We start from the raw sequence: 12,317 nt of genomic DNA on the forward strand, positions 1-12,317 counted from the left end.
CGGGGTGGGAGGACGGCCGGGGGCTCCAGCCCTAAGGAGCCGGGGGGCTACGTCCCATGGGGGGATTTTTAGGGATTTTTGGAAAATGTGACGAAATCCAAAAAGGCTGAAAGAAAAGCGGAGGAAGGGTGAAAAATATATATATGTGTAGGTAGATGAGCATCGTGGGGTTGCCCAAGCTGAGGCTTTGGGCTCCCACACAGTGCCTTGAATTCATTTCTTAGTGAATGAACTGCAGGAATGCGAGAGGCCAGTCTCCCCACCCGGGCAGCCCTGCCCCAGCTCCCCTCTGCAGCCCCTCTCCCTGCTCCCCTCCATGTGAGCATTCATTTTTTGTTGTTCTTCTTTCCTCTCCACCCTGCACTGCTCTTCTCTCCTTCCCCCTCCTCCTTGCTTGCAGGTCTGTGAAGAGCAGAAGTGTGAAGAAGAGGTTTTCCCCCTGGCCATGAATTACTTGGACCGATTTTTAGCTGTGGTGCCCACCAGAAAGTGCCATCTGCAGCTGCTGGGGGCTGTCTGCATGTTCCTGGCCTCCAAGCTGAAAGAAACCATCCCCCTCACTGCAGAGAAGCTTTGCATATACACGGACAATTCCATCAAGCCCCAGGAGCTGCTGGTAAGCAGCCCCCTGGCCTCTACCTTCAGTGCGCCCCACTGTTACGGCCTCCTCCACCCACTCACTCTCTCCACCCAACTTAAACCACAGCCTTCATTTGTACCAAACTATTCCAACAGTTCAAGACCTTTCTGCCCATGAGCCAAAGTCATCCATCTAAACCCCCTTTATGACCATTAAGGCAATTCCTGGAGTGGGGTGCAACCCCCTGCTTTTAAAGCATTGCATTTTTTACACTGTCAGGTATTGGAGACTCCTAGCCCTTTTCCATTTATTTCATGGATCCCAGGACCAGCAAATGTCCTTCTGGGGCATTTGTAGGGGTGGTTGCGTACTTTTTACAGCTGTATCCATCTTTTTAATAGAAGAACTCTTCTTTGCTGGCATGCACATACATATATGTACATGTGTTTAAATGGGAACGAAAGTTTCTGAGCAGAGTTCTTTTTAAAGGTGCTTGCTTTTGGTGCTGCACTGCCATCCAGTGTCAAACATGCACAAGTAGAAATGACTTCACCTTTGAACCACTGCCAGGATCTTTTCTCTTTGCAGTTTCCTTTCTGCTTTCAGTTTCAAAGGCACTGTCTGAACTATGAGGGACATTTTTCCTTGGCTAGGTACAAAATAAAATACATGGTGGCTTTCATCACCCCTTGCAAAATTCACATTCAAACAACTTTAATGAGCACTGATGCCGTATCTTAACTTTCATTTCGGGTTGGATCATGTTTCTCTTGAAGCCAGTGGAGGCTTTCCCATGATTCCAGTGGGTAGAGGACCAGGTCCTTCATGCTCTGAACTTAACAAATTACTAGATGTTAACAGATGCTAAGGGAATAGGTTGTTGCCTATGAAAGTTCATGTCTCTCTGAACCATTTCGTCTCTTCAGATGCCACCCTGCTCTGCCTTCTGCCTCTTATAGCTTTTGTAACTGTAGCTTTTTGGTATTCAGTCATAATGGTGACCTTACTGGTACCCATTGCTGTTGCATAGGATTATCAGCCAGCTCTTATGGAATGAAAACAGAAAAAAAAGTCTCTGTCATCCAACAGCAATTTGATTACATAATTAGCATTTGCAAAGCACTTCCAAGGCAGATTGCACTAAACTGGTGGTCAGTGTTATTTTATGAGGGTGCATGTTTCAATCAGATAGTTCTGTTTTCACAGTTCCTAATTTATATGTGTAAAGGTCCAGAGCTGACAAGTACTTCTTGTATGAAAAACCCATTGAAGGCAGTGGGAGTTGACATAAGGAGGTTTTAAGGTCTAGTTGGTACATAGCAAGGATCTTGCTCAACAGCCACAGCTCCACTTAGTGCTTACACCATTTAGTTGTCTCATGGATGGTATTAATCAAGACAGTAAATACCATGGCTGCACTTGAAAAAAAAATTTACAGACATACTTAATTATTTATACTTCATTGGGAGTTCAACATGTGCTTAAACTACTATACTGAGTTAGGATGTTTTCCTACATCCAGGACTATGGTAGAAAGTGTTTGGAAGATCAGTCCATAACTGATTGTCATTAATCATTAATTGACATTTCATTTGACATTTTATTAAAATAGTTTATGACTTTTTTTCCTTGAGAAATTACTCAGGACTGGTTTCAGGTAACAGTTCTCGACCCATTTTAATAGTAATGAGATCTGGGGGAAGAAGGTTTCAAGGCTTATATATTATCCTAATAGGAATATTTGTGGCCAAACCGCTGTTCAGTAAAGCAGAGCTCTGTTCTGAAAAGCCACTGTCAGAATGGGCTTGTGGGGTTCCATGTGTGTTACCTTCCAGGAATGCAGGTGCAGGTCTGCTCAGTCCAGAAGTAAAAAGAAGTTATTTTCAACTTGCCAACCCTGCCAACTGAACCTGGGCTCCAGGACTCATGCTGGGTCCTTTTAGGCACCAACATCATCAAGCAAAAAGAGTGTGTAAATGGCACTTCGTTAATAACTTTGAAGATGCGCGAGGCAGAGCAGAATCCAGCGCCCTCACTCTGAGCTGTGTTGACTCTGCTGGGTAACTAGGAGTAAAATGCAGTGAAAACTCTCTTTAGACTTTAAAATCAGCAAATATGGTTCAAAGTGCAAGGAAGGAGCTGATCTGATTGAGAAGATGCCATTTTCATGTACAATCACTTGTCAGGACATGAGCAGCTTATGGGTATAAACAGTTTTGCCCATCCGAAGCTTCCGTTGGCTTCATTGGGAGCCTTGGGAGTGAAGCAGTTTGGGATTGGATCCTCTGTAGTTGATTGCCAGGTTATTCGTAAGGCTTCTTCTCAGATGTGATGTGCATTTATTTCCCTTCTACAAAACTTACTTTTAGGGAGCAGAAATTGTCTGATTTATCTAAGAACGTTTATGACATACCAAATGCACTTGTAAAGAAAACATGGTGGTGCTAACTTTTGCAGTTTAAAAAAATGTATGCTTTTGGTTATTTGTGGGCACAGCACTCCGTAAGGCTTTACATGGCTATAAATTAAGGGCTATAGCCATTTAAAATAAGTTACTAGGAAAGGACCACAGTGACCTTGGCAATATCTAATTTCAGGCTAAACTTTCTGGGTGGGCATTCAACACTGGATACAAAAAAAGGAAAAGTGTTGGCAGGAGCTGCCAGGCCTCATTACTTTCAGTGGAGCTTGACATTTTCAGTATTTGGAAAAAAAAACGGAATAAAAAGAATAAAGTCAACAACTTCAAAGCTTCCAGGGTATATTGAAAAAAATGTTCAGGCAGAACCAATTTAGTAGTGATATAATTGCAATCAGTAAAATGAGTGAGTTCTTTTATTCTCCTTCCCACCCCCCTGTTTGCCTATCATTTTCCCTTTTTTGCCTGCTTCAGGAATGGGAGCTGGTGGTGTTGGGCAAGTTGAAGTGGAACATTGCAGCGGTGACTCCACATGATTTCATTGAACATATTCTAAGGAAGCTGCCTCTACCTAAAGACAAGTTGCTTTTGATCCGGAAACATGCACAAACATTTATTGCCCTTTGTGCTACAGGTATGTCAAGCGGTTTCGGGTCACTGACTGCTGCTTTTGGTGTGCATAGAAAGAAAGATTAGTCTTAAAAAAGTAATGGAAAGGGCCCAGTCCCCGTATCCCTAAATCCCAGTGAAGCCAATGGGAATACTTGCCTAATGGCTGCTTATTCAGGCCTGGACTTGTGTGTGTGTTCATGCAGAATTCTTGCATTTGAGAACAACAATGGAGTGATCCCAGTCTGAGCTCATTGAAGTTAATGGAAGCGTATCCAAGGACTTCTGTAGGCAGACCTTATGGTTTTCTGCTTATCTCGTCTCTTTCTAAGAATTGCTTATGAGGACAGGGGTAGCACAGCAAAAAAATAGGAGTTACTGTTGCCTGTTAAGAAATTGCTTAGGAAGTCAGATGTGGTCTCTGAAGATTGCATACATTATCAGATCCAGTACAACTTTAGCATTATGAATGAGAAACAATTTTAATGGTCACATAACAGGACAGTGCTAAAGTAAAATAATAAACTTATATAACCTGTGATAGTACTAAGTTACTGAAGCACAATCAATTAACATCAAATCAAATTTAATTTGTACTTTTGACACTTAAAATGCCACTTAATTCCAAGTAAACAGTTAGTCTTTTTAGTTTTTTACAACTATTCAAAATATTTTAATTATCTTAACTTATTTAAAAATCTCTCTTTTAAATTAAAGCTTAAACATTCAGCCTTAAGCTTCTTGAGCGTCACATTGAAATTGCACATCATGCTTTTGTTAATTTAGGTATGTTACTTAAAGATGGTCTAATCATTCAACCTCTGAGAGAGGTAGAATTAGAGGTCACGTCACTGCTCAGAATGTGTATTTGGCTTTATAGAACAGGGATTGCTTCCAGCTACAGGTGTCATAGGACGTGGCATAGTGGGGTGCTACTCTTGATTTAGAATTTTGGGTGCCGCCCTGATATAAACATTGAGAATTTACAACTTTTCAAAGTGGACTAATTTTGCTAATTGTTCAGATTTTTATATTTAAAGAATAATTTTGTGGACTATGTAAGTTGATATCCTCTTAATAGAACTACTTTTCTGACCACTGAAAGATGAATATATAGAGATATTTTCATATACTGTTGACTGAGGTGTGACAGACTCATAGCTGACCATCACATCTGCACATTTACCTTTTCTTAGTTGTAGTGCAGAATTACTTGTCTTTTTTAAATACTCCTTCCTTTCCTTCTCCTTCTGGTTTCAGTCGACATTCAAGCAAGACTTTACTGAGTTTAGTGGACATATTGCTTGAGGACAATAAGATCACTTGGTATTTTACCTGCTAGTATTAGTATTTACCAGCATCTCTTTCCTTCCAGATTTATCGATTGTTGTCAGCTGTGTACTGGTTTAACTGCATCTAGTCTCATCACTAGGGTTTTGCTCAGGACTTCCAGTCTCTAGTGGAATGGAAACTCGACTTTTCGCAGGCAGTTCTTCCACCTCTTTCAACCAAGAATTACTATATCCTTGACTAAACTTTGCCATTCATGGTCTGTCTTTAAACCTATTTGGTGTTGACATGGGTGTCTGGTGTCTCTTGAGTCAGGGGGACACATCCTCCGGCAGCCAATCCTGCTGACCAGTGTGGGGAGGGGTCCCGGTGGCCAATCATACTCAACAAAAAGCGGCTACGCCACTTCTGGAACTTCCATGACCGCTTTTGCTGGTGGTCCCACTTCCCAGCCGGCGCTTGCAGGGGGTCACTAGTGCTCCCGCCAGCTAAACAGGGAGTGCAGCCTGACAGGCGTGCACCCACGCTCTCAGGGGGTGCATGTGCACCCCAACATGTTGCCCCTGGATGTCAATCTTCCCAAACTGATCTATTCCTACCTTTTCTGTGTTGCTGTTATCTTAAGTGGTGGTTCTTCAGCTTTTAAGCCAGTGGGCCAGTTTCTGAGAGTGAAAGACATTCTGTCTTGAGCCCATCTCTCTTTCTAGACTTCAATATCCAATTCCCTATTTGCATTCTTAGTGTGGAACCATTGGAGTGCCACAGACTATAGTTTGTGAAACAGTCCTGAGTCACTGATCTGTCCGCAGTCTCTCTCAGTTAATTCTGTGTTGGATGACTTCATGTTCCCTATATCCACAACTCCACCCTTGGCTCAGCCCTTGACCAGTTTGTGCCTTCCTGTCATGCATTTCCTTCTGTGCTCCTCAATACATGGATCATATTCAGAAGCTTAAGTTCCTTTTCTTGTTCCTAAAAAGAGCATATCAGAATGCCTTGTTCACCAGGACATACAGAAAACCCAGTTCATCATATAGAAAAGCTGTCTTCTTTCAGGATTGACTGGGCTGTGGATAGTCACTTAGTGTGTTACCGTAGGCAAGCTAGGGGTCACACCAGGTATCCATTGCAGTCTGAATCATTAGGTTGAGGGTTTGAGGTGGTGTCGTGGTCAGAGCAGATGGAAGATCAGAGCCAGGAGGTCCAAACATGGCAGGGGCAGAGACTGCAGCAAGGCAGGAATCAGGCAGGAGCCAGGCAGAAGTCCCGAAGCATATACAGGAGTTTTATTGCTGGGACAAGTCCTACAGGAAGTAAGAGGTGTTTTATGGTCCCTTTATTATGGAAACTGCAAGCCCCTAGGTCCTTCCCATGAGGACATTGATGAGGAGTCAGGTAGCCAAGAGGAACAAGGCTGGGTTGGGGCTGGTGTCTAACCATCTGCCCAGTGGTGCCACAGACTTTAACTCTACCAGCTGGCTTGGCTGCTCTGGGTTCAAATCTCAGTGGTCCTAGCATCTAAGTGTCCATGGATTGGCCCTAGGTTCATGAAGCTGGTTGTGGAGGTTGTTTTTCTTCCAGTCCCATTATCCCAAATGGATTGGTTTAGGAACAGTGCATTCCTGCAGCTGTGCAAGGGGTTGGAATGGATGACTCTTCAAGTCCTTTCCAATTCTAGGTTTTTGCCAGTTTCTGTGAGGAGGTTAATACATTTTTTTCCCAGCATCATCAAAACACATAATGTCCCTGCAGCTTCAAGGCCAGAGGCCTCATTCCCCTTTATTCACTAACAACCTGCTATCAGTTTGCGCACTGTTTCTTGCATTACAGTAAATGCCACATCATTTCTATTATATGCTTTTTTCACCACGTCCATCTGCAGAGCCATTACTGTCCTCACGTATGGAGAGAAAGGCACTAGCCTTCCTTCCCCCTTCAGCTGTTCTCTTTTTCTTGTCCCTTGCCTCATCACCATCATTCGTCACTGCATTTTCACTTGATTTCTTTTCACTCTCTCAGGACTAATGCTGTCTCTCAATTTGGGTAAAAACTACTGTTTTATACCCCCATTTGACCTTTTTCAGCAGGGTGGCCTCCTTCAACCTTTAGCCATCTCTCTTAGTCCAAGCTCCCTTAACTTCTTCTAGCCTGGCTTTTGACCTTTTCCCACTACCAAGACTGACCCTTTCTGGGTGGCTAATGACTACCATTGATTGTGGATCATTGATTGTAGATCTCTGTCCATCTCTTCGTTTCCTGTTTAAGCTCAGTGAAGGTTTCTTTACTATCAATCACTTTTTCCTCATTAGTGTCTCAGGTTAGAAGTTAGTGACCCCTTCACTTTCTGCCTCAAGTTGGAGTCCTAGCTCTTCAGTGGATCCATTTTCATTTCTGGTGGAAGCTTCTCATCAAAGTTGCCAAACATTCGCCCCTGCAACAGCTAACCAGTCATACTCCCCAGTCATGACCACAATCCCATGATCCCTTTTTTTTGTCAGCAGAGGCAGTGAGGTTGTGCCAAGCAACCATTGCTTGTTTTGGATGGGAATTCAAGGTGAAGGATGGGTGTCAGGATTGCCTTCACAAGAGAACAGCTCAGAAAGGGAAAGGATTTCTCCCTTGTTACCTGACTTGGCTCTGCTGGAACTCACCAGTACCCTCATCTACCTAGAATGTCACATTGATATGGATGTACCTTGTTCTACACCTCTCTCTCACTTGTTCTGTTACCTTTTTGTTTTCCTACATCTTCATCCTTCTTGTCTCCAGGGATATTTTATGAAATCCAACCCATCGCGAGGTCTACAAAGCTGTTCCTGATAAGAATAAGTGTAACCCATTCTTCTTGTTCATTGCTGGTGATGCCTTACCATTCTGTTACTGAACACTTGGAAGAACTGGAGTGTCTTGTAGACAAAAGTTTTCTTTGTTCCTCCTCTCCCATTCTGATACTGCTTTTCAAAACCTAGGTCTCAGCCTTTAAAATGCCTCAGGGTAATAATCCTCAGGGTCATCCTTGACCCCCTTTTTACCTTCCAGGTCTCTCTCATCTGCAAATCTGCCTATTGCCAGCACCTGAACACTGAATTCATCCTTTCCTGGACACCCTGCATCTGTCTAAATCTTTTGCCATTTCTTATTCATTCCCTGCCTTGACTAGAGTTTATGCCCTTGAAATTTCAGACACCAACATTTTGTGACCAGACTCTTCCCTTTACAGAGTCGAACTAGGCTACTGCTTATCTTTCACCTTTCCTATCTCCCTGTTTCACTTAGGGACATGCTCCATGCTACCTCCTTAACCTTACCTCCATCTACTTTTTTTTGCCTTACCGCCTTCATTTTGGCACACTTGGCCCCATTTCTGTCCCTTCCCACAGCCCTCCACAACTTGGACCTGTTCTTTCACTTGAGTTGCCCTGTCTGCCTGGAGTTCCCACACTCCAAGCCTCGGAATCGCTCCTTGAGGAGTACGAAAATTCATCCATTACAGATGATGTGCTGGACATCTCAACCTGAAAGTAGAAAGAGGAACATTCATGATTTTATTGACTTTAAATCTCCATTTGTTTCCCCTCTTCCAGGTCCTTCAGAGTCAAAATGTTGGCCTTATCTTATGTGATTTTCTTATATTGGAGGCAAGAAGTTCTAGTAGTTTAGTATAGGGCAATTCTATTTTACCCCAAAGCCTACAGATGAGTAGGGTTTTGGATGGAAGGGGAGTTAGCCAAACCAGGCTGGGCTCTGAGTCCCCAGTCCCAGATCATAACACAGGTCTGGTTGTTCCATTACAGGGTTTGCAGAGTTATTTTTCTGTGTACACTGAGAGGTAAAGACTGAAAGCTAGAACTCTTTCAGACTTACTGGCTATGCTAAGAAACAGCATTTACTCAGCTTTGCTGTTTTCAGTAGTTGCTCATCTGCCCTCTATCAGGGTTCTAAGCTAGGTGAGATGTTATCAGCAAAAAGCATGAAGGGGCATTACACCACTTTGGAGCTTCAGTCTGAATGACTGGGAGCCTGAGAGAGAGATGGTAAAAGTACAGTTGAAGGCAGTTTTGTACTGACTGCCAAACCTCAGCCCACTGTCATTGGGAACATTCAACATCTACATTCTAGAGCCGAGAGAGGGATTTTATTTTTTTAACTTCTGAGCCGAATCCTGAAATCCTTACCCAGGCAAATGTGAAGAAGGAGTTTTGTCTGAGCGAAGGCTGCAAGAGTGGATAGACAGCACTGGGTGACTACAGAGATTACCTTGTAACTCCTAGGGGTGTGTTTGGCCCTTAGTACCCAATCCGGGCCACCTCTCTGGTGCTTAATCTCCATTCATCCTTCCATCCCTTTTCTGCGTGTCTGAGGGCCATTGTGTTCAGCTCTGTGAAGCATGAGCCTTGTAAAAGAGAATATGTGGTGCTATGTTGTAAATTTAATCAGCAGCCTGGATTTTCTAACATCAGCGGAAAAATATGAAGGCAGCGAGCGCATAACTGTATGTATTAATCTTCTGGAAAGAAAAGCACCCGTTGTGAAGTGGCAATGGCTGCATCGTTATTTCTTGTACAAAGTGAGTCTGAAAGAGGAATAAGCCATCCAGAATTACTGGGTAACAGTGACAGAGGTATAGCTGGACCGTTTTGTGTTCTGGGCAGCAGTGGCACATAGGACAATGGCCAAGCCAACGGTGGCTGCTATTTTTGTATCTCTCTCCAGGTTGTCACCCAGAGCTGGTGCCGTTTCCCACCCATTACTTACACTACTGAGCAGAGAAGTATGCTTGATCGTACAGGGAAAAGTGGTTTTTATCAATGTTTTAGGCTTCATGGCAGAATAAATGAGAGCCGATTCCTGCCACTGTTAATGTTTTGATATTGGATTCAGAGAAAACAGGATCAGGCTCCATATGTAGTATCACTGCATCTGAAATGTCAGATTATAAGGTCAGGTAGAGTATCACCACACAAAGTCTCTCTCTCTCCCCCTGGTACTAACGGTGTTGCACATTAGAGCAGTTAATGAAGAATATGCCCTTAGGTTTGACAGTTTTGGTCAATGAGATTTATGATAGCGGTAATGAGTGGCATTTTACAGAAGGCTAAAGAGGCAAACCCCAACCTCTGCTGGACTTGTGAGTGGGAAGATGCATGGAAGGAAAATAGCAGAAGGAATCCATCAGTTACAAACCCTCAGCCCCGGGTCCTCAGCTGGTGTAAGCAGGCATAATTTTACAAACTTCCGTGGAGTTGACTTTTGGATATTCCATTAGTACAGGGAATGGGAGAGTGGTGATCCTTGGTGAAGGTTTCTTATTGCTGATCTGGTAATAATCATCAGTATATTAACCACCCACAATGCAGAACTTATGATCTGCTAGTTTGTATCTTGTCTAAAGTGTCCATAAAACACAAAGGGAATGGCCAAGTGCACACATACATTCCTTTAAATTCTGTTTTAATTCAAAATACCTGAAGAATTTCTTCTCTATCAGGCTGCAAGGCACTATGGCCCACTGCAGACAGTTCATGCACCTGGGCACTGGGTGATCAGGGAAGATCCATGGCTCCAGGGTCTTCTGGAACTCCAGTCTGTACCCCCAGTGATGCATAGGAGTTGCTTTCTGCACTTCCAGCATAGAGACTGAAGAGATGACTGTCCTATACCCCCAACACGCACACGCTACTTGAGGACCCAGCCTACCTTCTCCCCTAGAGGCTTCTGAAGCCTTGCACCAGATGCTCCAGAGCCAGGAAAGAACTTTTTATCAGCTGAGCAGCTGCCAGATGACCATGAAGCATACCTTTGGGTCATGGTAAAAATGGGCTATATTAAAAATACTTTTCTCCCTTTGTCTCATATAAGAGGCTGCACCTAAAACTCCAAACATTAGCGTTCAGACTGCTTTTTATGGGTCCACCATCAAGATGCTAGGATCAAAAGTTCATGTGGGGCCAAATCTTATTCACCTGACTTGTACAGTCAGATTTTTTGAGACCAGTGGGACTACTCAGTAAGAACAAGCTTAGGTCTCTGACCATGCTATTTTTTTAGAATATTAACAGGCTTAAATCTGTATCATATTTGTTCAGTAGTCTTTTGCTCGGTTGTACTTGGCACAGATGTATCCTTTTTAAGAGCTAAAGAATAACCTGGCATTGCCTTTTTCAAAAATAGTCAACATGGGCAAAAAAAAGGTAGCATCCTAAAAAAATACAAAACAAGGGAAATTATGACAAAAGTAATTAAAATGTAATGTATTAAAGCTCAGAAAGAAAGCAGAGCACTTAGGACAGATTCTGTCCCAGTTGTTGGGTCTCTAGGTAGACTTGGACACTTAAGTGTGATTTTGTTCGACCCTGTTCAAGTCCCTGAAAATTCATTAATTCATTTACTTCTGTAATGTACTGTCAGGTGACCCTTTAAGCTTGGATTACAAAAAAGCAGAGAGAAGGACACACCCATCTTACATATTAACAGTTTTTCAAGGTCTCAAGCAAGGTGGAATCAAATAGCATTTAGGGGCATGTCCCCACAAATGGGATTGTGCATTTCCCTGGGGACAAACAGCTGCTTGTCTCTGAGGAATGCCCATGCACATGCACTCTGGCACACAGCATTGCCCTGGGTGAGGTAGGAGAAGCTGGGGTCAGCACCTAGCCTGGCCCCAGCAGCCTTACTTGGGGTCCTGGGGGCCTCCAGGGGTTGTAGCCATGACAATCCAGCAGCAGGGAGCCTGGCCAGCAGCCGGGACATGGCTCCAGCCAGCCAGGCTCCCGTTTTGGGCCATGCACACTGCCACCACATATGCTGCCCTTTTTCTAGGTGTGAGTTTTTTGACATCAGGATCGCCCAGTGCCAAACCCCTCCTCACCCCGCATGCTATAAATTAGCAGCATGGTGAATGCCTGCATGTGTGGCGCATGTGGTGTGCAGCAGCCCAGACAGGTCTGTGGCACCACGTGCCACATTACATGCTTGTGTGGACACACCCTACATGTCTAAGTCCACTTACAATACTGCAGCCCTGACAATGATAATATTTCTAGAGACTTTGGTAGGGACATCAGCCAGCCACAAGTGTAGACTGTAGCACTGAGAGAGATTTTTTTTTTTTTTTTTTACCAAATCATATAAATGAAAATACTCATTTAAAAGTTAAAACTGGAAGAGTAATGAAAAGTAACTGCTGAAGTAGTGTTTCTGCTTTACATTTGTCACAATGTGTTTGTGCCCACTGGATGCTTTTAAAACTTTTTTCCTTTCTGGGGGTTCCCATTATTGACTTTGCATTGCAGAACCTCTCTGCCCCTGCCTTTAATTCACCTTATTTCAGATCTGCTCTCAGCGTTGCATTGCCCTGGGTTGGAGGTCATGACCCATCTGGTGTGGCAAAATGGGTAAGCCAATTGGATAGATCTGTAT

General features: G+C 43.5%; 1 protein-coding gene across 3 annotated transcripts in view; it reads left to right on the forward strand.

Moving 5' to 3' along the window:
* Positions 1 to 12,317, forward strand: part of CCND2 (cyclin D2) — a 62,194-nt gene that overhangs the window by 4,825 nt on the left and 45,052 nt on the right. For all 3 annotated transcript variants that reach the window (XM_019516011.1, XM_019516010.1, XM_019516012.1), the window contains exons 2-3: positions 401 to 616; positions 3,474 to 3,633. In XM_019516011.1, coding sequence (XP_019371556.1) covers positions 401 to 616; positions 3,474 to 3,633 — 376 coding nt within the window. The remainder of the gene's footprint in view (positions 1 to 400; positions 617 to 3,473; positions 3,634 to 12,317) is intronic.

The sequence above is a fragment of the Gavialis gangeticus genome, unplaced genomic scaffold (assembly GCF_001723915.1).
Source record: "Gavialis gangeticus isolate Ggan-Ray unplaced genomic scaffold, GavGan_comp1, whole genome shotgun sequence".
In the NCBI taxonomy this organism is placed as follows: domain Eukaryota; kingdom Metazoa; phylum Chordata; order Crocodylia; family Gavialidae; genus Gavialis; species Gavialis gangeticus.